At 48.6% G+C, this 27460-nt stretch overlaps 1 protein-coding gene across 3 annotated transcripts in view; it reads right to left on the bottom strand.

The window, feature by feature from the left end:
- Positions 1–27460, bottom strand: part of BMAL1 (basic helix-loop-helix ARNT like 1) — a 108857-nt gene that overhangs the window by 11818 nt on the left and 69579 nt on the right. The window contains exons 3-14 of one of the 3 annotated variants that reach the window (XM_052653275.1): positions 24158–24286; positions 21195–21319; positions 20347–20493; positions 18076–18114; positions 17533–17574; positions 16081–16238; positions 14244–14323; positions 9382–9474; positions 8205–8322; positions 5046–5195; positions 2373–2616; positions 930–1036 (exon numbers count right to left, since the gene is read on the bottom strand). In XM_052653275.1, the coding sequence (XP_052509235.1) occupies positions 930–1036; positions 2373–2616; positions 5046–5195; positions 8205–8322; positions 9382–9474; positions 14244–14323; positions 16081–16238; positions 17533–17574; positions 18076–18114; positions 20347–20486 (1171 nt within the window). In that variant the 5' untranslated portion in view covers positions 20487–20493; positions 21195–21319; positions 24158–24286. Of the gene's footprint in view, positions 1–929; positions 1037–2372; positions 2620–5045; positions 5196–8204; positions 8323–9381; positions 9475–14243; positions 14324–16080; positions 16265–17532; positions 17575–18075; positions 18115–20346; positions 20494–21194; positions 21320–24157; positions 24287–27460 lie in introns of those variants that run through there. The other 2 variants (XM_052653274.1, XM_052653276.1) reach the window with 2 other exon arrangements.

The following is a 27460-nucleotide window of genomic DNA, read 5'->3' on the forward strand; positions in this document are numbered from 1 at the left end:
CTGGAGATAAAAGAGGAGACAGGATATGACTTGCACCCTCAGGAGAGGAATGAGGGACAGCTACGCAGAGGAGATCAGAGCCTTCAGGGGTGAATACAAGTTTGCCAAAAGGAAGGAGGGAAGAACCCAGTGCTACCCGAGGAGTGGCAGGGCCTGGGGTGGGAGTGGGAACAGTGAGATATCAGTGCGTCTGGAGGACAAGGCCCCTGCAGACAGGGATCAGGTCGGGAGGTGAAGCTGGGGAGGTGGCTCAGGGCCAGGACGTGGAGGGTCTTGAGCATCCGTCAAAGGTGACTGCGCAGGGGGTTTTGAGCACAGAGGTGACTGTCAGGCTCAGTCTGTCAGAGCATAAGCGGGACAGCAATAGAAGACGGATTGGCGGGGCAGAGCCAAGTCCATCACAATCATCAGGTGGGTACCAGGGCTGCATCAGGGGCTTGGCAGAAATGGGCCTCCTTGGAGATGCATGGCTGAGATGAATGAACAGCTCTGACGGAGGAAAGAGTAAAGGAGGGAGTCAATGTTGGCTACTGTCTCAGGAGGCTATGTATGTGGCCACGCCATTAACCAAGAGGAAAATGCAGGAGGCGGTGCAGGGATCTGTAGGAAATTAGATCCGCTTGGGCCACACTAAATCTTTACATAGTCCAGGGAAACCCTCTGAACCAGAGATGCCTTCCAGAAATTGCTCCAGCCCGCGCAGAGATCTGCTAGGCAGTCGGGGTGGGCGGTTATCTGGAAGGGGGTAGGTAGATGAGGCCTGGGGGAAAGAGCAGCACCCTCTCCTCCCAGACATTCTGGCCTGCAGGTCCCTGGGCTGGCTGACTCCCACCTCACAGGGGCAGATTTCTCTGCAAGGGTCCATCGACATATCTAGAAGGAGGGGGACACTTGAAACTTCAGACCTGGTGTAGAGCCCAGCAGCTTACCTTGCCTATGACATTCTGCGAGATGTCCTATGTCATCTTGGTGGAAATACTCATAACACGACGTGCCTAGAAGTTCTTGTGGTAGATATGCCAAAATAGCTGTTGCCCTAAAAGGGAAAAAAAAAAAATTTTTTTTTAAATAAAATAACATTCAGACAATTAACAGATCTCTGCAGTGGATGACTCCTGCTACAGCCAATGAAAACAAGGTCAAAGCTGGGTGGGTTCAGAGGGCTTATTACATGGGTTTTGTTCTTTCTCATGAAGCTGACTTTAATCAGGGTTATAAAAACAGAGAGAGAAAGCAAAGACTTTCAAAGGGGCTGTTAGCACAAGACATCAAATTTTAGGTTTAAAAGTAGTAACTTTTAGATTAAAAAAGTGATAGGACTCTAAACTCCAGGTCAAAACTTCTCCAATTTACTGCCTGCTTTTTTTCAGAGTGACCAGAAGCCCAAGTCGTGGGGCCCACAGGGACCTTGAGAAGTGGCTGCCTCCTCTTCTAGTATTTAGTGACTGGCTATTTCCAGTAGCCAGAAAAATTGCTAGCCGGTGGATACTTGTAAGGAAGCAGCAGAGAGCAGTGGAAATTTGGGTTCTTAGCCCAGGTCTACGGCCAACGAGTTACGAATCTCGGAGGGGGCTGGTCTTCAGGCTGAGCCTCAGTTCATCAGCCATAAAGAATGAGACCGGACTAGATCAGTGTTGTCCAGCAGAACTTTCTGTGAAGACAGAAATGTTCCATTCAGGTACCATTAGCCACTGTTGCTGCTGTTTAGTTGCTAAGTTGTATCCAATCCTTTGTGACCCCATGGACTGCAGCCTACCAGGCTCCTCTGTCCATGGGATTTCTCAGGCAAGAGTACTGGAGTGGGGTGCCATTCCCCTCTGCAGGGGATCTTCCTGACCCATGGATTGAACCTGCATCTCCTGCATTGGCAGGCAGATTCTTTATAGCTGAGCCACCAGGGAAGCCACATGTGACTACTGATACTTGAAATGTGGTTAGTGAGCTGGGGAAATTTAAATTCACATTTTATTTAACTTTAATTGATTAAATATATGGGGTTACGATAGCCAATGACTACTGTATTGATAGCTCAAGACCAGATAATCTTTTCAAAGTCCCACATCCCAGAACTCACATTACAGTAATTAACAGAACACTCCATAGATTCAGAGAGCATGTTACGCCTATTACTTCTCTTTTAGCCATGGACATCAAGCCACTCCACTTCACTGTCTCTACCTGCCCAAGAATACATGGAGAAAATTTCTGTATTTATGATGATAACCCACTAGGTCTCATTTTTCAGCAGATCCACCCATCACTTCCTCCTCTCTATCCTTAAGAAAGGCAGCCAATGGCCCAGTCTGCTCTGCTTTACTCAAGGTTGAAAATCTGCTGCCAAGACAGTCCTAAGGTAACGTGCAGACTCTTACCTCTGGTCTACAAAAACAAACTTCCCATCTATCGCGTGCCGGGAGACATATTCCATTGACTTCACCCTGATTTCCCCGTTTGCCGGTTGTGGAACCATGTGAGAGTGCAGCCGTCCGATGGCGACAAGGCAGCTAAGATTACACCCCTCATTGTCTGGTTCGTTGTCTTCATCCAGCCCCATCTTTGTGGGCGGCCAGCTTTTCAAATAGCCTGTGCTGTGGATTGTGCAGAAGCTTTTTCGATCTGCTGGAAAGCAAAGTCCGATGTCAGTGGGGCTTTGGGGCCTGGAAGCACAGGCAGCCTATCGGGCACTGAGATGTAGGGAGGGACTGAAAATATAAAAATCAAAGCCTACTGTCCAGAAGATAGCATCAAGTGAAAGAGAAAGACAGAAAGATCAGGCATGATCCAGCGTCATGTGTGTTTCGTAGCAATGATGACACCAAATGGGCATCACGTACACCAAGGAAGGAGCAGCACAATCCCCCTGGCAGAGGAAGGCTGCCCAGAAGCACTGTGTAGGAGGAGAGCTGGGAGGGATGAGCACTGGCTAAAGGGCCAGAATGTGTAAAGGCTGAGAAGGTACAAAGACCCAGAGGGGCATCCTGTACAGCAAACAGCAGAGCGCTCCGTGCAGGTGAGGTGAAAAGGGAGGTGCTGGGGGTAAGTGCTGGGAAGGTAGGTTGGCAGCATACTGTTGGGGCCTTGGATCATTTGCTCACAAAGGTGTTAACCTTTTCCAGACTGGAAATGGAGAGTTTCCAAGGGCATTTACAGTGGGGAAACAGCAAAATCACATCGTGATTTGGATGCTTTAGTGGGGGGTCGGTGGGGGACTGGAAGACAGTAAAAGCCAGGAGGAGGATAGTAATCCGCCAGAGATGCCGGGGACTCACGATGGCAGTGCTGTGGAGATAAGGGGGAGGCAGAAAGGACGCAGCGGAATTTCTGAGCTGAACTTTTGGGATCTGGTCTGAGTATCAAATATTTGGGATGAAAAAGGAAAACACAGATGAGTCCAACTTTTTCGGATTGAGTGGTTACAGGTACAATTTGTTGACTCAGGGGAGAGAATACAGAGTGTGTCTTAGAGGAGAGGGAGAAAAGATTTCAGTGTGGGACACGTTAAGTGTGAAGCATCCGTGAATTTCAACAGTACACATTTTTTTTTTTTTGTCGGCGGGGGTGGGCTGCCTTGTGTCGCAGCTCGCGAGATCTTAGTTCCCCAACCAGGGCTCAAACCTGTGCCCCCCTTGCCGTGGAGGACTGCCAGGAAAGACCCAGTAGACCCATTCTTATGGAATGTTTACCAAGCATCGGGTCTGTGCTAGTTACTGGGAAAGAGTGCAAAACAAGTCAGGCACGCCTCTGTGGAATTTACAGTCTAATGGGGGAGAGGTACTGTAAACAAATAATCACACAAATGACTCCATAACTGCAATGGGAAGCAAGTGTTACAAGGAAAACCTGCAGGGTGTGCCATGCAGACAGAAGGCAGTCTGAGGGACTGAGCGACAGACATCGAGGTCCACTCTGAAGGGCGGTTTGCAGAGAGCCAGGGAGGGGAGCCAGTGGCAAGGGAGGCATTTCCTTCAGAGGTGACACCACGTGCGCAGATACTGAGTGGAAGAGGTTGGAGGCATCAAACGGAGGTCTGCTCAGCTCAAACCTATGGAGGAGTGTCGAGGGAGAGCGCTAGAGGGTCACATTAAAGATTTTAAACTTTTCTTCAAGAGCAATGGGAACCAATGAAGGGTTTGAAACAGGGGACGGATACAAAGATTTGCTTTTAGAAAGGTCACTCTGGCCATGGGAAGGGCTGGAAAGCGTGAGGAAAGTACTTCAACAGACTTATGAGACCCAGGACAGCCTCAATCGAGTAATGGCAGTAACAAACACATTTCTTCAGGGGTGATTCATAGCAGCAAGAACCCTAGGTCAGGGCGGAGGGAAACGGGGAGAAGGTGTCTCCCAGGCTCTCAGCACACACAGCTAGATGCGAGGAGCTGCCGTAACATTCCAGAGGAAGCCTGGGTGGTTACTTCTATGCCTGTCACCTATGAGATGCTCTTGAGATGTCCAAGCAGGTAGATTAAATAAGCAGTTAGTTTACAAATCTGGAGTTCAAAAGAGCAGTGCGGGCTAGAAATATGAACCTGGAGATTACTGGCATATAAATGTCATTGAAAGCTACGTGAGTGGGTGACATTACCTACGGACTGCGTGTGTATCTACTCCTCTTAAGAGGGCTGGGAAGGAACCAACCGAAAGGACTCAGAGGAGAGTTCAGAGTGGGAGGGGCAGCAAGGTGAGAAGAAACACTTCACCGTGGAAGAGAAATGGCATGTCTGCTGCTCCTAGCCGCCTGTAGGCACTGGTGAACCTAGGGTAACTCTGGCGGGCGCTGGGGACACAGGGAACTGTGACTGAGAATACTTATCCCCAACCACACGAAAACGAACAGAATTGAAACAGAGGAAGCCTTTCCACGAATCTGTCAGGGCTTCCCGCCTTCCCGTGGCTCCCCAGCTGCCCTCACAGAAGCAGGGCCACAGAGGTCCTGGCTGCAAACCTGTGACCCGCCTGTTCGGAGCCCACGCCCTACTGAGAGCCCCTCTGTGGAAAGGCCAGCCTCACCTGTGAAAGGATTTAATGAACTCTTAAGTGGTTACCTTTTTTCTTGGAGCAGGTGGAGGGGAAATCCTTGTCTTCCACTTTTACTGAAGGCCTGTTACACTTCATCCTACAGAAGAAAGAACGCCGTGCTCCAGAACATAATCGAGATGGCCCAGGGGTTATATCTGTTTTAACTGGAAGTCCAGCTGCAAATCAATACACAAAACGTGATAAACTGAGGGTCGTGTTGTCTGTCAGGCAGGGGAGCATGCCCTTGAAGAAAGCCTTTTCTTTCCTGCCTCTCTGTTCTGTAACAGGGGCCTGACAGCAACACTCCTCCTCACAGGCTTGCACAGATGCTCTGCGCATGGGGTGCTGTCGGCCTGCCGGTCTTCTAGAACATGCAGAATGCAGCTACTGATGGACGGACTACGCGCTCCGGGGAACAAAGAAATACACACGGGACCGTCTTCTCAGCGGGAGCTGAGAGGGGGAAATGGAAGCTGACCGGAAGGACTGTGCTCATGCCACACATGGTGTATGATTGAAAAGTGCCAAATAAAGGGCAGAAACAATCGGTGTTTCCCAGAGGAGGCAGAAAGTGGGCCGGGACCTGGAGAGTAGGCAGGGTCTGGACACTGGAACGGAACAGAGGCAACAGGGTTGGCTCGAGTTCTCAAGCCTGGCTGGACACCAGAACCCCCAGATGCTGAATTGACCTGAAGATGCTTGAGCCCCACTCTAGACCTGTGCTGCCCAGTGCGGGAGCCACTAGCTACATGCAGCTGCTGGGATCTTCAAACTGGAAGCGTGCTGAACATGTGAATATACCCAAGATTTCAAAGGAATAGTGCAAAAAAAAAAAAAAATCAGAAAGACTTCCTTTTGGATTGAGGGTTAAGTAAAAGATAGTATTAAAATTAGTTTTGCATTTATTTTTACTTTTTCAAATGTAGCTATCAGGAAATTTAAAATCATATATGTGGCTCATATTGGTGGTTTGAATTCTAGTCTTGGACCAACTGAATTACAATCTCTGGAGAAAAGCCTGTTATCCTGATAGAAACATGGGCTACTTGTCAGCACAGAAGCCGGGGATCTGAGCCTGCCCCCTCACCCCTCCACCCCTCCACCCCTCAGTCCTGCACTGCAATCTCACGGGGATCTGAGCCTGCCCCCCCCGCCCCTCCACCCTGCAGTCCTGCACTGCGTCCTCACCGGGATCTGAGCCTGGCCCCCCGCCCCTCCACCCTGCAGTCCTGCACTGCGTCCTCACGGGGATCTGAGCCTGGCCCCCCGCCCCTCCACCCTGCAGTCCTGCACTGCATCCTCACGGGGATCTGAGCCTGCCCCCCCGCCCCTCCACCCTGCAGTCCTGCACTGCGTCCTCACGGGGATCTGAGCCTGCCCCCCCGCCCCTCCACCCTGCAGTCCTGCACTGCGTCCTCACGGGGATCTGAGCCTGCCCCCCCGCCCCTCCACCCTGCAGTCCTGCACTGCAACCTCACGGGGATCTGAGCCTGCCCCCCCGCCCCTCCACCCCGCAGTCCTGCACTGCATCCTCACGGGGATCTGAGCCTGCCCCCCCCCGCCCCTCCACCCTGCAGTCCTGCACTGCATCCTCACGGGGATCTGAGCCTGCCCCCCCCGCCCCTCCACCCCGCAGTCCTGCACTGCATCCTCACAGGGATCTGAGCCTACCCCCCCGCCCCTCCACCCTGCAGTCCTGCACTGCAACCTCATGGGGATCTGAGCCTGCCCCCCCGCCCCTCCACCCTGCAGTCCTGCACTGCATCCTCACGGGGATCTGAGCCTGCCCCCCCGCCCCTCCACCCCGCAGTCCTGCACTGCATTCTCACGGATGAGAAGGTCTGTGTCGTCCAGCCCTCCCCCTCCCCTGAATGTTTTTCTCCCGCAGCACCAACAAACCCCAGCACCACCCTTCTGCCCCCATCCACCAATCATTTCTTCTGCTACTTTCCTCCCTTCATCACCTGGCAAATATTAATTCATCTTTGCAAACCCACCTGGAGCTGTCACCTACTCCACGATGCATGTGCCCACACCCACTTGGGGATGAGTCATCGTTCTCTGTGGCTGGTACTACGTCCATGGCTGCACTGATTATACACAGTGCTGTCTCCTCATCACCCTGACTACATGGGTAACGGCCTTGGAGGCAAGGACCGAACAGCATTCACCTCTTCCTCCTGAGGGCACTAAGACAACTGCAGGACCAGACTATAAAGGGCAGCAGGTGGCAGGGACTACATTGTACTTGTAGGAAGATGAGGAGTGCCTTAGTGAAAAGGATGACTTAAAGGAGATTCCACTGGTGGTCATTTCCTTCCAGAGAGTATAATGGAGAGCCTGGGAGCAGGAAGCTAGTTAGGCTATGACGGCACTGGGCCAAGGTAAATACAACGTTGTGCTTACTGTGTGCTGGAAACAGTGTGCTGTATGTTTTTAGCGTATTAAATCCTCACAGCAACCTGATGAAGTCGGTGGGTGATACTGTGCAGGTAAAGAAGCTGAGGCACAGAGAGGTTAAGTAACTTGCTCAAGGTCACGCAGCTAGTAAATGGTGGAGCCACGATTCGAGCCCTGACTCTGACCCCGGAGTCCACGCTCTTCACTGCTGGAGTGCAGAGCTCCCCGTGGGACTGCAGGGGGAGAGAGCTCCTGGCAGGCAGGGGGGCAGGGGCAGCAGGAGGAAGCCGCGGAGGACGTGAGTGGTGCTCCACCACTGCCACGAGGAAGCAGGGAGGCAGGTCGGGGGGTGGCGGGGGGAGGGACCTCAAGAGAAACCACTTTGGTCAGAGAGATGTCATATTTATACTTTTTCATCTTACAAGGCTGCATGAGTACAACTCAGACACACAGAAGTGATTTTTTTGGGGGAACAAATCAAACTGATGTGAACCCTTTTAACTCAGGAACATACAACTGGGGATTCTAGATCCTGAAAAAAAAAACTGACTAAAAATCAGAAAGAATCAAATTAAAATGGTTGTTTTTCCCCTCACGAATTTGGACATTGAAGTTTTTCTTCTTTATGTAAACCAGAATAGAAACAAACACGAAGGAATATAATAATTTCATTCAGCCAAAGAGCACTTGTGACCCAGATAAAGGGCAGAGAGGTGGGAACCCAGCCGCTGAGGCCGACAGAGCACACACCGCGCAGCCTGGCCCTCGGCGGCTCCCGAACTCACTTTTTGCATCTATGAGCCGCTCCCGGGGTGCAGTGTCGGAGGACGAGAGCTGCTCCTTGACTTTGGCGATATCTTTAGGATGCAGGTAGTCAAATAAACTCTGACCAATCAGATCATTCTGTGGGAATGCATCACCAAGAAGGACAAGTCAACGGCACGCGGAATATAAGGGCTTTGCCTTTACTCGGCACGTTTAAGCATGAGAATCTCAAGTATTTCACACGTTAACATGGACACACGTCCAGGCACTTTGCCTAGATAAGGACGCCATGAATGAGGCACTGAGAAGAAGGGACAAGGGCTCACCCACATCAACAGCTCACGCTCCTCTAAGGCAAAAGTCTTTCACGGCGTGTATCCCTTTACTTCCCATGCCCACAGATTCCCTTCCAAGACCTCAGCGGGAGGAATGCAGGGCGTGGGCTCTGACTCCAGCTCCATTAGACCTCTGTTCTTAAACAAGTTGTGTCATACTATACGCCTCACTAGCCTAATTGTTAGCAGAGTTATAAATAACTTCCTCCACAGCTTTGCTCTAAGACTGAAAAGAGCAAAAGACGTTGGAAACATGAAATTTACATTAATTTATATAAATGTTATTTTGATACTGCAATTCTTCTGCTTTACCAAATTTCCATGCAAATACCGGTATGAGCATGAGTGAATGAATGAAAAAAATGAATAAAAACTCTAGGGGCAAAACAGGTGATAAGCTCTTTTCTAGAAGCTTTTATTTAAATAGTTATATGATTCTACAAACAGTCATAGAATGTATGGATTGTTACAATCATTTTATAGAGGATGCTGAGGTTCAATAGAGCTAATAAGTGATACATCATTGTAGATACAGAACAGGTAAATTCCCATTTTTCTTATTCCCTGGCATTGTACTGTCTGTCTTCCCTGTCAAATAGCCCCTTGTCTCCCTACCCCTACACTTGCAGCAGTGAGAAAGTTACAAGGCTGATTAAGGTCAAACTTCCCAATGGAAGCATATTAAAGGAAGTTTTCTAAGTTTATATTCATTTCTGTGTTAAGAATTTTCTGGAAGAAGGATGGGGTTGGGGAACAATAGAAGCATTTCACGTATCACTTGTCTATTAGTTATTCTGAGAAGTGGGGCAGCCTTTTTGGCCACTGTAAGGCTGCCCACCACCAGTGGGAACAGGGACAGTACCTGGCTATAGTTGAGGATCTTGAAGACAGACTCTGACACAAAGAGGATCTTCCCTCGGTCACATCCTACGACAAACAAAAATCCATCTGCTGCCTAATCAGGAGAAATGGATAGTCAATTTATCACACTTTAGGAGACATGATTTATAATCACTCTGATAGCAAATAAGGATTTATTTTCTAAGTGTCCAGACCATGGGACTGCAGTCACTGACAGTTTCACAGGTGTCCTGAGAACAGGATGCTTAGAACAAATACCTTCTGAGAATGATAAGATTCTCTCCAAGGCAGACATACACACATGGATCACTAATGATTACCAGGGGAAGTCCAATTACAGAGAGTTTTGTTTCGAAGAACTCAGTTTAAGATTTTTCCTTTGACTGCATGAAGGTCCAGAGAAATCCATTTCATTGTTCTAAGTATAACAACACTATAATATCATAGGATCTGAGACTAGAAGGAAACTTCAGGGTCAAAACTCCCTCTCAAATATTGAAGCCACCATCTGTCCAAGACCTGAACACCCCCATTTCGAGGGAGCTCTCTGGAACAGTGGGTTCAGCACCTGAAGTGTGGCCTGCTTTTGTTGTTTAATGCTGATGGTACGGAGTGGGGCCGGATCACTGGTATGATTTTTACCCCCTCCCCTACTTATCCCCACCCCAAAGCGATTCTAATGTTCACAGGGCTGAGAACAACTACTCTCAAGTTTTATTCCCTGATGCAGAGATGAGCTGTTTATATCCTAAATGAGACAAGAAAAGCCAAGCAAAATTTTCTCCTGACATTCTTTCACCTCTTCACTTTAAATACAGGCAAAAATCCAAAGTGTCAACAAAGATAGCTGTGGAGACAGGGCAGTATTCGCTGGACAGACCAAGGCAGATAAATACTGAAGCCATGGAACATGAGAGCTTAGGATGTTTTGTGCAAATGTGACTGAAGCCTACCCAGGGCTCTCCAGATGGATGACCCCTAAGAACCCCTGCTGGGGCCTTCTGGGGAGGGTGCTCCCCGCTCTACCATGCACTTGCTCTATGCTCAGGTTGCTGCTGTTCAGCGCTCAGTCAGGTCCAACTCTTTGCAACCCCAGAACAGCAGCACGCGAGGCTTCCCTGTCCTTTACCATCTCCCGGAGTTTGCTCACTCATGTTCGTTGAGTATACTCAGCTACCACAGACTAACCCACATGTATCATTATCTTCTTTATTTGCTGGTCCTCGGTCTGTTGTTTGGAATAGACTACTAAAGAACCTGGGGCTTTCCCAATGGCTCAGATCTGCCTGCTCATGCAGGAGACTCAAAGAGACATAGGTACGATCCCTGGGTTGGGAAGATCCCCTGGAGAAGGAAATGACAACCCACTCCAGTATTTATGCCTGGGAAATCCCATGGACAAAGAAGCCTGGCGGGCTGTAGTCCATGGGGTTGCAAGAGTCGGATGCAACTCAGCACACATACACACGCTAATAAAGAACCTACTCCCTTTTCCACAAAAGGGCCTTTGGGATGCAGTTAAACTCAAAGAACTAAGGAAATGAATTCACGCACCAGAAGGTAACAGAATGGCACGTGCACTTGTGCTGGGATAAAAGACACGAGTGAGAGGGGAAAGAGACTCACTACTGCTGTGAGAGGGCCCGGCAGGCCACCTGCCAGAAGGAGGCTGGGGCTGATCCTTTCCTAAGTTAGGCCTCTGTGCTGGCCTGGGGGCAAAGGATGACAGTGAGGGGGAAGCCACTTCCCAAGCACCATCTGCTAGAAGCCTCATTCTGTCAAGAAAAAGAGGGTATTAATAACTTCCTCATTTGCCTTGCAGACAACCTTATATCTCAACTAGAGAAGAGAGTATTTTGAGGCTTTTCATTAATGAAGTGATGTGGCTCAAAAGGTGCTTGGAAAGAAGGTGCCTGGGATATCCTGGAAGAGATGCTGAGCAGACTCAGGCCCAAGCTGATGACAAGCGGAGTGGATTTCAACACATTCAGGGGAGGGAGAAGGTTCCAGAGGCCGGTGAATACGGTCAGTGTAGCGGAGGCACAAAACATTCCGACTCCGCTTCAGTCGGGCAGATGAGCACCAGCAGGTGAAGGAGCCAGGCTGAGGGCCAGCCAGAGAGCAGAGGGGTGAGAACAGGAGCCCCCAGGGCTGGGGAAATGAAGGCAGGCTCGGCCTCAGGGAGAACGGTGCCAAGTTAATGAGTGACACGGAACCTGAGGGGCTGCCTCACTTTCAAAGCTCAGCAGTTACAGGTTCCAGACGCCATAAACTGGTCAAGCTCACTGCTCCTTGACATGCCAGTCATTAAAGGTATTTTTGAAAGCACTTGGTAAGGAAAGCAATTAGTCAGATTTGCACTGGTAAGGGAGACTGAAAGTCCAGGTCCTGCGGCCAAATGGTTCAGACATCATCTGAGTGGACCCTGCTGTCTCCTGAAGCAAATTCCCAGGGGCTCAGCATCCAGAAGTGGTAAGGAATTAGACAGTGCTTCCCAGCCACTGAGACGGGGCAGAGAAATGAGAAAAGTTCCATGAGAGAAGACAGATCACCACTGACGTTGTATGTGAGAGAGGAGCAGAAAAGGCAGGCCCAACATGAAGTCTTTCACTTGAACAGCATTAAAACCCTTATTCCAGACCCTGATAAGTATGAGCATCTAACAGAGAATCATTTAGAAGAGCAGCGACAATTACTAAACACTTGTTGTTGTAAAAAGAACTTGTTTTCTATGTGTACATACATATATGTATTTCTTTAAAAAACACCAAATTACCAATATGGTGATCAGGACCAGTTACATAATTAGTGGGGTCCAGGACAGAATGAAAATGCAGGGACCCTTGTTTTCAAAATACAATCTTCAAGATGGCGGCAGCAGAGCATTAAACCAAGTACCGGGTCCTATGTAGCTGCAAGGGTTGCATGCCTGTGAAGCCAGCCCTGATGGCTTCTCTGGAGATGCTGCAGATACAGTTCATATCTTAATCCTAGTATGTCCTCCCTGAGAACAAGGACATTTTTATGAAAAGGATGGCAAGGTGAGGGCAGCGCTGAGTCCTCCGAGTCTGCCTTGAGAGGTAACCAAATGACCATCACTAACTTGCTGAGAAGCCTCGCCCCCACCCTAAGGTGTTAATCAGTGATCGGATGTTCATACGACAGTGCCATGCAAAACCCATTAAGTACTAAAATGTTTGCTGAATTAGTGAACAAATGAAAATGGAAAACAGAGGCTATGCCTATCCAATCTACAAGTCACACAAAGCTCTGAAGGATCGCTAGTGATAAGCTGGAATGTGGGACTAACCAATAAACAGATTGACAGAGAAGTTCAAAAAGACCAACTGTACCTACACAAGATGTAAAAACCCTTGCCTAACAATCATTCATGTACAAGAGAGCCGGGGAGAGTGCTGTGACAGCTGTCCCAGATGTGGCACTAATGAGATGGCTTCTCCTGCAAGGAGGCACCAGCCCGACTCGACCCCAGGCCAACCAGACCACAGCTGCAGTTCCACACCGGGTCATGACTTTAAATCAGCCACCACTGGAGGGAAATCCAGCAGACGGATGTGGCTCTGGAGAGAACGTGTGCCATCTGCTGCTCCTGACCCCTCTTGTGCCTGCTTCTCCTCTGGAGGCTGGAAGATCTAGATACCTGTGCTGCAACCTGCTTTGCACCTCTGGGGGACCAGGTGACATTTTCAAGATAAGCTGAAGTCTACTCCTGTGCTTCCAGGAAGGCATGCCTTTTCCTGATACAAAGGACAGCTGGCCTGGAGTCTCCCCTGCCCTCTTCCTGGCTGGTGAGCTACTGAAACCTGGCATAGCCATCTCCCTCCAAGGTGAAAAATCTGGCTCAGCAGGGTGGTGCAAGAAGACAAAGAGGGCCTGGCTCCTGCTGACCTCCCTGAACCTCCACAGCAGCCCCTCACTGCCTAACCAGGACTGGCTATGCTTGAGAAACAAAGCTCTGTTGACTCATAACATCCTGTTCCTTGCATTTAATACAGCATGTCACAAGGGGATGGGCAGACACTATTGGAATGAACAGGGAGGCCAGGCTAACAGGGGGCCTGAAGCCAGGGTGAGCTGAAAATGGGTAGTGAAGATGGAGAAAAACAGAGAGACTACCCTCTATGCTGGGGCCTTGCAAACTTCTTGCTCAGAGATGCGAGGGCAGCCCTGGCTGGGGGGAGATGGGGCAGGTATTCCTCCCTTAAGTTAGGTTTCTCTGGTTTTCTTTCTACTATTTGCAAGAGGACATGTCTCTGAATTTAGTGTCTCTCTCTTCAGTTTCCAGGTGAAATCTTGCTTGGCCCAGAGCAGACCTGATTCTGCACAGAAGCCAGATTCCCATGGCGCCACCCCAGCTGCCTTCCTGCAGAGGCCAGCCAGAGGAGCGAGTGCTACGGTCAGGCAGGTGGAAGCACCTGCCTCCTCCACTCATCTTCCTCCCCAGGGCTGCGACGTCTTTGGAAGCTTTGTTGTTTTGATGGAATTTTAGTAGAAAGGTTTTAGGTGGCTGTTTCTGTGTTAGTGGTCAAGTGAGGATGAGAGAAATTCTCAATGGTTATTAGTTTCAGTCCCTTTCTAAAACCTTCACATGCAGGAAGGGGATTCTTGATTACCTCCTATTTTTAACAAAATCCTGCTCTTCTGATTTAAAGTCCCCAGACCTTCCATTTTTGTTTGAGTGAGGGTAGAAGAGGAGGGTCCCAGGGAAGAGATGTGAGGCCTGTTCAAATAGTAAGAACAAGGTGGAGACCCTGACAGAGGAAGTGAGCCTAAACAAGTTCAGTGTTGAGACATCAAATTCCCACACACTTGTGTAAAAACAATCCTGTAAATGCAACATACCCTGAGAATAAGGTGTTTCAATTCATCATCTGACAGAAAAGTCGGCTTGTAGTTTGCCTCTGTGTATGGATTGGTGGCACCTTCCGGGGGAGAAAAAGAGAAAGAGTTGGAACACTTTATTTTCAGATAACGTCTCGTTTCACTCGACTGCCTCAAGCCTTCCAGACACAGCCTTGTCCCTACCCCCTGGGAGCTAGATTTTATCTTCTCTCTCCTTGGCGGAGATAAGGCGAGCTCTGGCTTTGGACAGAAGCCTCTAACGCCAAAGAGAATATCATCGAAAAGTGAACACTGTTGACCACAGGAGACTTAGCAAGCTTGTTTTGGTCACCACAGCAAAAATTCAGGAGCTAACAGAAGTTTAGAAACTGCTTCTAATAGAGAAGGAAGCTCTAGAAGCCAACTGGTCGAGACTCCTGGGATGCTCCCTCCCCACAACATCTATATTAAATGGGTTGTCTAGCGGGTGCTCAAATCACCACTCTAAATGTTCTTGGGAAGTCATCCAGTCTGCCAGGCCCTGAGTAAATACACTGCGGAAGGCGTTTGCTGTGAGTTCCTCTTCATCAGGGTTGAGTTAAATGAGCTTGGCAACCCAGAGAAATGCATTACTTCAGTAAATGCAACTCGAGCTCTCAGGACTGAAAGGGCATAAGACTTATGTTTAAAAGGTTGTCAATCTGGCATCTTTTTGGAGAATAACTTAGAGAAGAATGCCAGCAGTAAACAACTTGGAATCTAATCTACAGAACGGTTAGTAGCACAGTGAAGAAATAAACTAAAACAGCTCATGACAATTCCAAAGACCACCAGGAAGGAGGGAAACAGAACCTGTCTGTGACTTTCAAATGAACTAACAAGGTGCATATTACTGATCCATACCCCTGCTTTTTAGGATCACTTGAGTTCTGCCACTCTTTTCTTTCCAATGAAACAGAAATTAGTTGTAATGATTTAATCTCTATCTTCCCTAACATGAATTTTAAAATGCCATTCTCCAAGCCCAGGATACAACACTTATATTTTTGAATCAAGGTCAAAAGACAAAACCAGCTACTTCTTATTTCTGGTGGCTTTGTAGAAATATAAAAGACGTAATTCTTTTTACCACGCAGGTCAGAGATCTGAGTGAGCGCCTACTTTCCAATTTCCTCAAATAGTCCAAGTCTAGCTGTGGAAAATTCCAGGGACGGCCTTCCCTAAAATGCCTGCCACAGTTCAGATTTCTCCTGTGGTTTGGATAAGTCACTTCCACGTTTCTGCCTCTGTTTTCTCACCCTCCCCACACTTGGAAAAGAAGGAAAACACTGCCTCCCTTATAAAGAGTTGATCTGGTTTGGGAAAATTCCAGGAAGATGAAAATATCATCAGTGTTCACTCAACAATAAAATGTAGCAAGTGCCGTCAACCAGTGACTCACTCTTCAAAAGGAACCAGGATGAATTTTTCCTCTTAAAAACTGGAACAGTTTCCTGTGTCATGGAGGGCAGCTACATTTCTGATGTTTATCATTGTATGGGCAAGGCCCACGTATATGCAAGATGGGATGTGCGCCTCTCTGTATGTAACCTGGGTTCCTACACACACACATGCATGGCACTCAGCCTCTACCCTCTGGGGATGCAGAAGAGCAAAACTGCATCTTGATACCCACAGAAGCTTGCTAATGCCGATTTCATTTGGCATAATGTCTGCTGCTGAAAATGACTGGTATACTCCTCAAGGCTACACATTTGCAAGTAATAAACATTGGCCTTAGGGGGGGCAGGGATATTCTAAGTAAGGGTGGTAACATTTGTGAGCAAGGGCATAAAAAACAATAAAGCCGGGATCTCACCTCGTAATGTTTTCATGTGCTGAACAGCCATCCTCAGCACAGTAAGTTTATCTAATTTCCTAGACATCGCGTTGCACGTTGGTACCAAAGAAGCCAGTTCATCAATAAAACTGTTCATTTTATCCCGACGCCTCTTTTCAATCTGACTGTGAGCTTCCCTGAACAACAATATGAAAAATGATTTCTGTAAAATGTAACAGAGCATCAAGGAAACAATGATGAAAATAACTGTTTTCAATATTCATCTGACAAGGCAAATTCAGAATCTGAAGAATGTTTCAAACTGAGCTTTTCTACTAAAGTCACCCAAAAAAGTGCGGCTCACTGCCAAGTCGGTATTAGTTTTTTTTTTAATGCTTACCTTATCCTTAGAATTGAGAAATGTTACCAAAATTGTCTTTTCACAGTCAACTGCGCTTTTAATTTCTCCTGATTTCTATTCTTCTCAGCCCCAATAAAGTTGGATTTTAAGATGGGGGAGAAACAAAGAAGGGAGGTGGAGGACTCGAAGGGCAAAGCACCCAGGAATAGACATCAGTGAGGGCCCCAGGCTGAGCTGTCTCTGAGGTCTGAGGGGAGTCTGCCATGTGGTCTGTAGGAGACAGACTGACTGAGACACCAGGTAACTGATGCTGCTGTCCTTGGATCAGCCATGACCCCACCCAGACACAGCAGATGCGACATCTGTCCCCAAGAGTCGCTGCCCGCCGAGCAGCATGACACATCCCACGGCACACACTCTTCTCCTGACTGGTTTGCACCTGCTGTTTGTGACTGTCCCCCAAAGAGGCGTGTCAAGTGCCGCTGCCATAGCAACACAACCGTGTGATCTCTCGCCAAAGCTGGTCCATGAGGGGAAAGCCAGCAGTTTCAGGTCCTTTGAATTCTACAGCCCTAGTTCTGTGGCAGGACACAGCATCAGATGGCCCTGGGGTTAATGGCAGGAGAGCAGAGGACCCCCATGGAAGGGAGTCAGCAAGTATGGCTGGAGGCAGGAAGGGGGTAGTCAGAGAATCTCCTTGAGGGAGCATGCCTCCCCAGGTCTGGCCTTCAGCCACACCTTGCAGAGCAATAAAGGCCCTTTTTGAGGCCAGGCAAGGCTGGGGAACTGACTCCCTGAGCCAGGTCTCCCCAGAGGGCCCTAAGGCAGGAAGGAGGAGCCTGCTGAAGACAGGGAAAACCTTTAGCCTTGATTTATCTTTGGCTCCCTCCAGAGTTCCCTTCAGATTAAACATGCGTAGACAGCAAAAAGTGAAGGCAGCTCAGCCTGGAGGCAGTGAGGGACAGAGGCCACATCAAGCCAGGGCCCCCCTCCCTCTTCTCATTCCCTAAGATCACGACAGTATCAAAGACTGTTCGACAGACAGGGAACAGATATTCAGAGCCTCCTTGACTGCACACTAAGCAACCAAACCAGGATAGCTTATATACAGAAAGAAGGTCCAAGCTCACCTTGCATTTTTGATTCTTCCTTGGTGCTCTGTGTATTCTAACCTGGAAAACAAATAAAAAGAAACATAATCCCCTGGAGATTGACAGCAGAATTACACATCCATTTTCTTCCCTGCCTGATCCCTGTCCTCTCTACATGACACACAAGGGCTCTGCCTGTTAGCTACACAGAGTGGGGCGTGTGTGTGTGTGTGTGTGTTAGTCTCTCAGTTGTGTCTGACTTTTTGCGACCCCACGAAGTGAAGCCTGCCAGGTTTCTCTGTCCATGAAATTCTCCAGGCAAGAATACTGGAGTGGATTGCCATTCCCCTCTCCAGAGGATCTTTCTGACCCAGGGATTGAACCCTGGTCTCCTGTATCACAGGCAGATTCTCTACGGTTTGGGCTACAGGGTGGGGCGTAGGGGGGAGACAGTTCTGAGCCCACAAGCTCACAGCCTCCTTGCTTATCCCTAATCAAGGAGATGGGTGGAACCTACACATTTAATTATGCAAGGAAAATGACTCTAAGGATGCTGAAATTCAAATGACTAATTCATGGTACCTTCCATGAGGGTCATCTTTGTCTGTGTCCATGCTTTCTCTGAGAAAACAAAAGAGAATATAACTGTTAAGACATACAAAATCACTTCTCACCATAATACAGAAGGCCATCATTTATCCAGAAACCAAGCAACTAGAAAGCTCAAAGAGCCACAGCATTGACTCCTGATGTATAAAAGTAAAACCAACTTGAACCTAATATAAAACCAGACTCATTTTCCAGTTTATCAAATGTTATATATACCACCTCAATAAAGTTTGTGTGTTCGTGCATTTTACTATATTGATTGCTTGAGAAAATTGGGAATACATGGCATTCATGGAAACATAGTTAACCAGAGTATCCAAGTAACCATAATATCTCATTTCCCCAACCCCCGTCACTTTGGATAAATGGAGTTTATTCATTTGTAAAATGTATCAAGCATCAAACGTACATGGGCATATATACTGAATATATGCCTGGTGGTGGGTAAGGTGGGGAGGGAGCATCAAAGTGCCCACGGAGGAGCACTGAGCAGAACCCAAGCCAGCTCCCACCATTGCTGCCCAGTGCTCCGCTTCTCAGCTCGGGGGAAACCCTGAGCCCCAGGGAACTGGGACAGATGGAGGCATGGGTCGGGGACCACAGAGTGTCCTGGGGTCACAGAAGGATCTGCCTTCCCTTCATGGACTCCGGAATCCAGTTTTCACAGCACGCTGTGGGTTCAGTAGAAGACAGACCGAAATCCTCTGAGGAAGGAGTTCTTAATCCCGCAGGTGAGCTCATACCTTCCTCCAATCCCTAAATCACTCAGGAGGACAGACTACCTACCCTCTGGGCCTCTCTCCCTTCTCCAACCATGGCCCTACAGACATCATCATCACCAAGAGCAAAAGCAACTTTCTCAGGAGCACTGAGGTATGCTGCGGGCACTCAGAACAGTGGCTCCCAACCAGCAGCCCTCCATCTGCTCATAGGCGGAGACTTCCTCTACCTGATCCTGAAGTTCAGAAGCAAGTCTACAGGCCACAGGGGAAAATGAAAAGCCCCTCTCCCCTTCTGTCTAGACTCGTGTCTGCTCACTGAGGCAGGCGATCATCTCAGGTGAAAAGAAGCTCTGCCCTAGGGTAGGAGTTTGGTACATTAAGCTGTTAGGAAAGGGATGACAGGTGCTTAATTCATGGGGTGTCCATGAATTACAGAAGCCTCGCAGACTGGGGTCCATGCGGGAAACCTGGAAGTCCGGAGTGGTGACAAGGGTGGAAACCACAGATCCAGACAGCAGAGGTCTTAGAACATGTCAACGGCTCCATCAGACAAAAGCTCCACAGAAAACGTCTGGTTTCCCTGCTGTGGAGTTAGCGCCATGGAAGAACACCCTCTTGGTCCTCACATCCATTCTCCATCCCCTGGGCAGCCGCTCTCTTAATCATCTGGGATCACTTATATATTACTCATAGCATCTCCTAGTGGGCATCTGACCTCCAGTCGCTATGCTCCCTCAATCTGACCTGTGAACTGCAGCAGAAAAGGACTTCTGCTGTAAGGGGGCACACCTCCTTGGAGATTTTCTCTCGTTAAACAGAAGAAAACTCTCCAATGGACATTTGGGCAAGATTCCAGGCAGTTGCCTCTACAAAACAAAATGTGCCTTTTGGGTGTTCTGTGCCGACGTATTCCCTAGATGTCTGTATAGATACAGAAGAGCTGACTGTAAGTGTGAAAATTTACATACTCCAAAGAAAAGCCATCGAGTCTTTAAAAAAAAAAAGGTGCTATTTAATGTAAGAGGAACACTAATTCAAACAGCGTTTCAAGGACAATGTCACTGCTCCTATACTGTCTCCAGAGATGACCTCTACTTTCTCATTTTACAAACATTAAGGAACCCACTGATGTCCTCCTCTAGAGAGGTCCTTAGGCAAAGTGCTCTTTGGAACCACTGAGGCTGGATCCATGGACTTAGCCATCTTGCTCAAAGGAGCAAAGGAAAATGAAGAGAGTGGTAAGAGGTGGAACTTGGCTTTAAGGCTATTCTTTTTCCCTCGAAAATCTGGGGACCTAGGTGGGGCGCACAAAAGGAGAGTAAATGGCTCAGCTGCACGGGAGGCTCCCTCCTGCTTGCAATCCAAGGGAAGATAAAGAGAAAAGTCAAGTCAGATCTTTCATTCTGATCCCTTTTCATAGACAGGATCCCTTCTTCCAGAAGGAACAGTAGGGCCCCTGGACGTTCATGCCTGTAAGCTGCCACCAAGTTTAGCCAGAGGAAAACAAGCCCAAAGGCCTTACTGGTAGTCTGTGGAGCTGCCCTTGCGTTTCCGGTTGCAATCCACGCCACCGGTGCCCAGAGGGCTGGAGAGGAGGTCGGTGGCACCTGGGGACATGAAGTCACTGATTGTTGAAGAAATGTCCATTCTCTGGTCGGCCATTGGAGGTCTGAAATAGGTACAAGGAGACAGAGGCGCAATTATTTCCACAAGCTTTTCTAAGGTGGCACTGTAGAAGGACAGGGACCTCATGACAGTGCCGACATCTCTCTCACCCAGCCAGCTGGGACGAGCACAAGGCACTGCCAGAAGGAGCATCATATTTACTCTAGGAGTTATTACAGGTAATTTAGGCTCATCTGCTTGTTTTTTCTGACAAAGACACAAAGCTCAGCAAAATTAGGTGGCTCCTCTTAGATCCCCGTGCCAGGGCATGAAGAACTAAACCAGAGCCCAAGGCTCTAGTAGGCACAACCCATGTTCCACCCACAGAGGTGACCAAATGTCCCAGATGTTCTCACAGTCCTAACTTAATTTTCTTTCAATCAAATCTAATCAATGAAATAAATATGATCTACTTGTTATCTCTGTATTTTTATTACAGCTTTTATCAAAGTTGTAGGAAAGAATAAAATATCCTTTCTCAGCCTGTAAGTCCCACTTGGGATTCAAAAGAGTAGTCCCTCCCCATCACTGGTCCAGGCAAAGTCTGTCTAGTCTTCTCTGCCTGTCCTTTTGCACTTGGGATTCCACTGCAAGGAAAACTTTGCATAATGAAGTGAAAGCACGGCAAACCTTTGCAAAGCATTTTGAGAATTCATATCTTAAAAGTGCAAAGCAAGTCAGCTCAAAAGAGAGACTGGCGAGTACCTTGCAAGAGACTCCAACTCCAAACCCAGGTGAAGGGGGCCGTGCACTGCCCACCGTTGGGGTCTGAGCTCCAGGCGACGTGGCTGGGGCTGTCACTCCCTCTCTCTGGGCCTGAGTTTCCTCATCTGCAAAGTGAAAGGCGAGGGTGAGCTTCTGTTTCCACTGTGTCCACAGATTAGTGACCGGAGCCCTCGTGGTCACTCTCACCATCGTTGCTAGAGTGAACACTGTGCACGTAGCTCCGTGCATCCGAGCTATTATCTCTTAGTATAAACTTCTAGAAGAAGGACTGATGGGCCTAAAGGGGACACACATTGCATGTTTTGCTAAATACAGAAACACTGTGCTCCAGAAGAGCACAATACCTTTTATCCCCAATAAAAGCTCTTGTCAATCTGAAGGAAAAAACAAAACCTCACTATTTCTACTTGTATCTTAAAATTATTATGGATGGTGTTTCTGTTTATAGGCATGTCTTTCTTTGATGTGGACCATTTTTTTTTTTTTTTTTAAGTCTTTGTTGAATTTGTTACAATACTGCTTCTGCTGTTTATGTTCTGGTTTTGGCCATGAGGCATGTATGATCTTAGCCCCCCAACCAGGGATTGAACCTGCCTCAGAAAGCAAAGTCTTAACCACTGGACCACCAGGGAAGTCCCTATAGGTGTTTCTTGGTTACCCCTGGTGCCCACTCGTGTCCTGTTTTCCTACCATACTGCCTTTAGCATCGATGGGTCTCCTAACTCACACTCACCTGGGCACCTGAGCCTGGTGGAGAAAAGCACACAGCAATCCCTGACTCCCCTGCTCTGTGACCACAACTGCGCTTTCCTCCTCCAGCCTCCAACATCTCGATTTTCACCCTTAGCCGATAAGTCAGCTTTCTACGCCACTGAGAAAAGAAGCCAGTGACCACTTCTACCAGCAACCTAGACACTACTGGCTCGGACCCCACCCCAAAGCAAGCTGCGCGCTCCTCTCTCATGAGTGTGGACCATCCACCCCAACCCTGCATCATCCACATTCCGCATTATCGCTTCTATAAGGACACGAACACATTGCAACAACACTCATCTTGGGGGGGTTGGGCAGGGAACAAACTCTTTTGAACTAGATTTCCTTCCAGTTACTGCCCTATTATTTTGTTTTCAATTGCTTTTCTCTTCCTCACGACAAATAAACTCAAATCAGGCTTTTGTCCCCATCATTCCAATATATCGGCCCCTGCTGGATTCATTAATGACCTCCTCATTGCTAAATCCAACAGCCAGTTCTCCATCCCCTCCCTTGGGGAGAGGCCCATCAACACATCTGATAGAGCTGACCTCTCCCTCCTGGCTCTCAGCTTCACCGTTCTCCTACTTCAGTGGTCACTCCTCTTTCGTCTCTACAGCTGTTTCCTCTCATCTCCCTCACCTCTAGGTGAGCGACCCATGGATGCTCTTGGACCCCTCTCTGCCTACACTCCCTCCCTGGGAGATCTGCCTAGTTTCACTGTTTTAAATAACTACCTACACTATGACAACTCTCATATTTACATCTCCAGCCCAGACCCGTTCCTGAGTTCCAAAGCATCACCTTGACATCTCCCCTTGAACATACAACAGAAACATGAAAAATCCATAACCAATCCCTGGTTGCCCGCAAGCCCAGCCTCTTGGTCATGCCCAGGTCAGTAAGTGGTACTTCAATCCTGCTTGCTGCTTAGACCCCAAACCTAGAGGTCACCCCGACTCCTTTTTTTTCATGACCTGCATCTAATCCATCAACAAATCCTATTAGCTAAACAGTCCAAAAAAATCCAAAATTCAACCACCTCTCCCCTTTTTCCTTCATATTTCTGTTCAAATGTCCCTTTATCGGTGAAGTTTGCCAGGATAACCATATAATACACACCCCCACAACTCTTTCTAACCACCTCAGTCCTGCTTAATTTTTTTTCCATTGCCCTTATCCACATCTGGCCAGCAATAACCTACTTAATTTACCAGCTGTCCTCTCCATTAGATCATAAGCATCAGAAGAGTACACACTTTGGTTTACTGCCTGTACCCTTAGTGCCCAGATCATGTTTCAGCACATAGTAAGCACTCAATAAATGCATATTGAAAAATAAATCTGTATGTTAGGAATATTAATCTTTGCTGATCATAGATGCTGTAAATAATTTTCTCCCCTTTTTTTCTTTTATCTTTGCTTATGGTGTTTGCATGTGATACTAAAAGTGGCAGGTTTTAAAAACTCTTTTCTCACCCCTAAACAATAAAAATATCCTCTTTGCTAACAATTTTGTAACTTTAAAAATTCAGTTTTAATCCACTTGGAAATTATTTTTGGTACACTCCTTAAGGTTGGAAATTTCTAATTTCCCTCCAAAGAATACAGTTATTCCAACACTACTTACGAGGTCTACAATATCCTGTTACCAGTCACTAAAATGCCACTTTTCTTGACTCATTTTTTAGTCTGAACTTTCTATTCTGTTCCTTTGACCGGCGTATTTCCATTCTGGCACCACACTGTTGATGACTATGGCTGTAAAATACATTTTAATATCTGATAGAACAATTTCTTTCCCTCTTTGTACTTTCTGTTTTCAGACATTTCCTGGCTAGTCTGATTATAAAATACTCTTTGAAGAATACATCATTTAATCACACTAAAGGCCCTGCTGTGGCTGCCGTTGCTGTTATTATTACCAGTACTACTGACATTAACAGAAGCAGGTCAGCTGTGAGCAGAGCCCTACACTTAGGGTCTCGGTGACCATCTGGGCCACATGTCAGACCTGGGATGCCACCTCCGCCCCCACTGCTCTTTCTGAACAGCCAGACATTTGCATGAGGTGGAGTATTCCAGGTTTCAGGGATTTGGGGAGAAACCACACTTCCTAAACGAAGAACGACCGTCGGAGCTGCAATGATAGTGTATCTAGGTGGGGGTGGGTAGGACAGGATTGTTACCTGAAGTTACGGTTCTTAAACCTCAGATCCACCTTGGGAGAAGCAAGGGGCCGCTGGACTTGTTGGTCACCTCAAAGCAATTTTCATGTTTTGTCGCTTCCTTTCAGGCAGTCAAGTTCTTCCAGAAACCTGCAGTGGGGCCCATAGGAAAAAAAAAACCCAGACAGGTCACTTTGAAGTAGATACAGTTGAAAGTCTCACAGCGGCCGAGGGAGATGAGGAGCTCAATCATGACTCCCAATTACAGGGAGCAATGCTGAGCTCACTATCCCATCCTTCAGCTGCCTGGTCAACTCAACTGCAAACACATGAGGAAATATGCTGGGAGGTATTTTCTGTGAAAAACAATGCCTTTAAAATTACTAAACGTAGATTCTTGGACACGGCCTTAAGAGGAAGGAGGTAATTATATTTTTCATTTCTCCCACTGGGTCAAGCAATAACAACAGTGAACGCTGACTGAGCGTGTACTTGGCATCGGGCACTGTTCTTACTGCACCATGTAGACCCTACGATAACTCTGAGGTAAGTATTAATACTACTGTTTCCACATTTGACCAAGAAGATTGAGGCAGAGAGAGGTGAAGAAACCAGCCAAGGTCACTCAGCGGGGGAGACCAGTGGGGCTCCGGGAGCTACACCCGCCCCTGAGGACACCACTCAACTTGTCCCAGCCAAGTGAGTTACCTAAACGCACACAACGCGGAACAATAGAAAGCAAGTCTTCAGGAAACATTAAGCCAAGACAAAATGCCAGCAGGGCCAATGCCTGAAATGGCTGGGAATGAGCTAAGATGTTTAAAGAAAATGTCCCTGAATTTAAGTACGTCTGGTAGAGAAATCAGTTCTGAAAAGCTGCTGACGTCAAAGGGGGGGCGGGTGGTGCTGCCCTGCCCACCTCCTGCTGCCAGGATACAGGGTCTCCTCCCTGTCCCTGTGAACCCTGAAAGGGGAACAGGCTCTAAAGAAGCCCCCTTACTCCTTCCCTGTTCTGCCTTGAGGTGAAAAGACAGGGGCTTTAAATGGGGTTTTCCTGACCTTTCTGAAGCACAAATCCTGGCGCTTCATATTCCGCGGGCTAGTTCTGGCCTCTTGGATAACCTACCTTGCCTAGATCATTACAAAGGTCTTCAAATGGGTATCCAGGGAATAGAAAAGACCATGTCCTTCCCATTTACTCCTCTTTGCAGTCTGGTTCAGAACCCCTCCCTGTCTGACACTGGTAACCCCATCCCAGCCCCTACAAAGATGTGTCCAGGAATCCAGGCTTCAGTCCCTAAGCCTTATGGATACAGTAGTGACACAAAGATGCAAAGTTCCCAGGGTAAGGCTGCTGGGGGCGGGAGGTGCTTACCACACAGGACCCCACCTAAATCAGACCAGCATCCAGGTCCCACACTATCCTCCCAACCCCAAACAGGCAACTCAGGATCCACCCTGGGCATAAGCCCCTCTCCTTCCAACACCCCAGAGCTGCTGCCTGGCCCTTGGATAGGAGGGTCCAGCCACTTCCCTGCTCCAGCCTTGCCCTCTCCTCACTGTGCTCAGAGGCAGGACACCCCCTTGTTTAAAGCATTTCAATGGCTTCACTGCTCGCCTAGGCCCTCCAGCTGCTGCTGCTACTGTCGGTTCAGTCGTGTCCGCCTCTGTGCGACCCCATAGACGGCAGCCCACCAGGCTCTGCTGTCCCCGGGATTCTCCAGGCAAGAACACTGGAGTGGGTTGCCATTTCCTTCTCCAATGCCTGAAAGTGAAAAGTAAAAGTGAAGCTCAGTCGTGTCAGACTCTTCACGACCCCATGGACTGACGCCTACCAGGCTCCTCCGTCCATGGGATATTCCAGGCAAGAGTACTGGAGTGGGTTGCCACTGCCTTCTCCAAGGCCCTGCAGGTAAAACCCCAAACACCTAGCAGGAAACACCAGGCCTCCACAGCGGGCTTGCCCATTCCCCAGCCCAAGCGTGCGCATCCGCTGCCTGAGGAGCCAGGCCACTGAAATACTTCAGTTCTCAAGAGCACGAGGCCTCAGCTGGGTCCACTTTGTTTTGCAGGGAGGCAGGCGTGGCTCCCTTTGCCCACTCGGTCACCTCGTGAACTCCTGCGTGCCCTTCAACTGCCCTCAGGTGTCCCCTCAGGGAAGCCTTGGCTCTCCCCGGCTGCCGACCCTTCCCCCCACCTGCGGCCCCGCCCCCGCCGTCCTGCCCGCCCCGCCCCCTGCACCTGGATCTCAGGGTTCCGCATCTCCCAATACCGTGCCTCTCCTTTTCTCTTTCCTCCACATCCCTGAAATTTAGATAGAGGTCCTCAGGACCAAAAGCCCCACGAATTCTCATCTTGATCATTTTTTTCCAATGCTCAGATTTCCTTTATAGAAATCATAAATGCTAACAAACATTTTAGCACTCTGTTTTGCAAAATCTAAACTGTATTTCTTATATGCTTGGACAAGAAAGCTGAATCAGTTGTGACAAATATTTTTTGGAAAACTGTTTTCTCTCCAGGAAGGTGTTCTTAGATATAAGACAATAAATGAAACAAAAGAGACAAAAACCTTTTCTGTGCTAATTACCTCTTAATAGAGGTTTGAGCCAAGGAAGGGGGCCCCAAGAGACCAAAGGTACCTGGGAGGGGGGACCCCAGCTGAGCAGGGGTTGGGCCAGCCCTGGTGATGCCATCCAAGTGACACATAGTGAGGATGCTCTGGGGAGAGCCCGGCCCTGGTCCTACAGTGGGTGTCACATGTGTGCCCACTTTTGAGCTAGAGATTTCCAATGGTGGGAAGGAGGCTCTCTGGGTAGCCAGAGAAAGCCAGGCATGAAGGGACCTGGGAATTGTGCCTTGGAAGAGCTTGGGGGCCCCTCGTCCCACCTCAGTCCCCTCGTGGTCCTCAGAGCCCAGGAAGAAGATTCTCCGTGGCTCCACACAAAGGAACAAGGGGGCTGGACAGGCGGGCATGTCATCCACTGTTAGACACCCAAAGGAGATGACCACTCCTTCGAGCACGGCAGGGCGAGGCTAACCGCCCCTTAAGAAGCCCGCACACACACCGTCCACAGGAAGATGGCCACAGGGAGCCCTCCAATCACAGACCAGGCATCTCTCAGCTTTCCCTCTCCCTGCCCCAGCACCCCGGAATGACAAGAAGAGAAAGCGAAGTGTGCGGATTATACTAAGGTTCAAACCTATAGCTGCTCCTCTGTGTGGGGGAGTCAGCAGGCTGCCCCATGTCAGGCCTGGCCAAGTGACTCTCCCGGACAGATGAACATGAGCGGAGGGGACAGCAGCAGCCTTTGAACTGGCCCT

Source organism: Budorcas taxicolor, chromosome 15 (assembly GCF_023091745.1).
Source record: "Budorcas taxicolor isolate Tak-1 chromosome 15, Takin1.1, whole genome shotgun sequence".
Lineage (NCBI taxonomy): Eukaryota > Metazoa > Chordata > Mammalia > Artiodactyla > Bovidae > Budorcas > Budorcas taxicolor.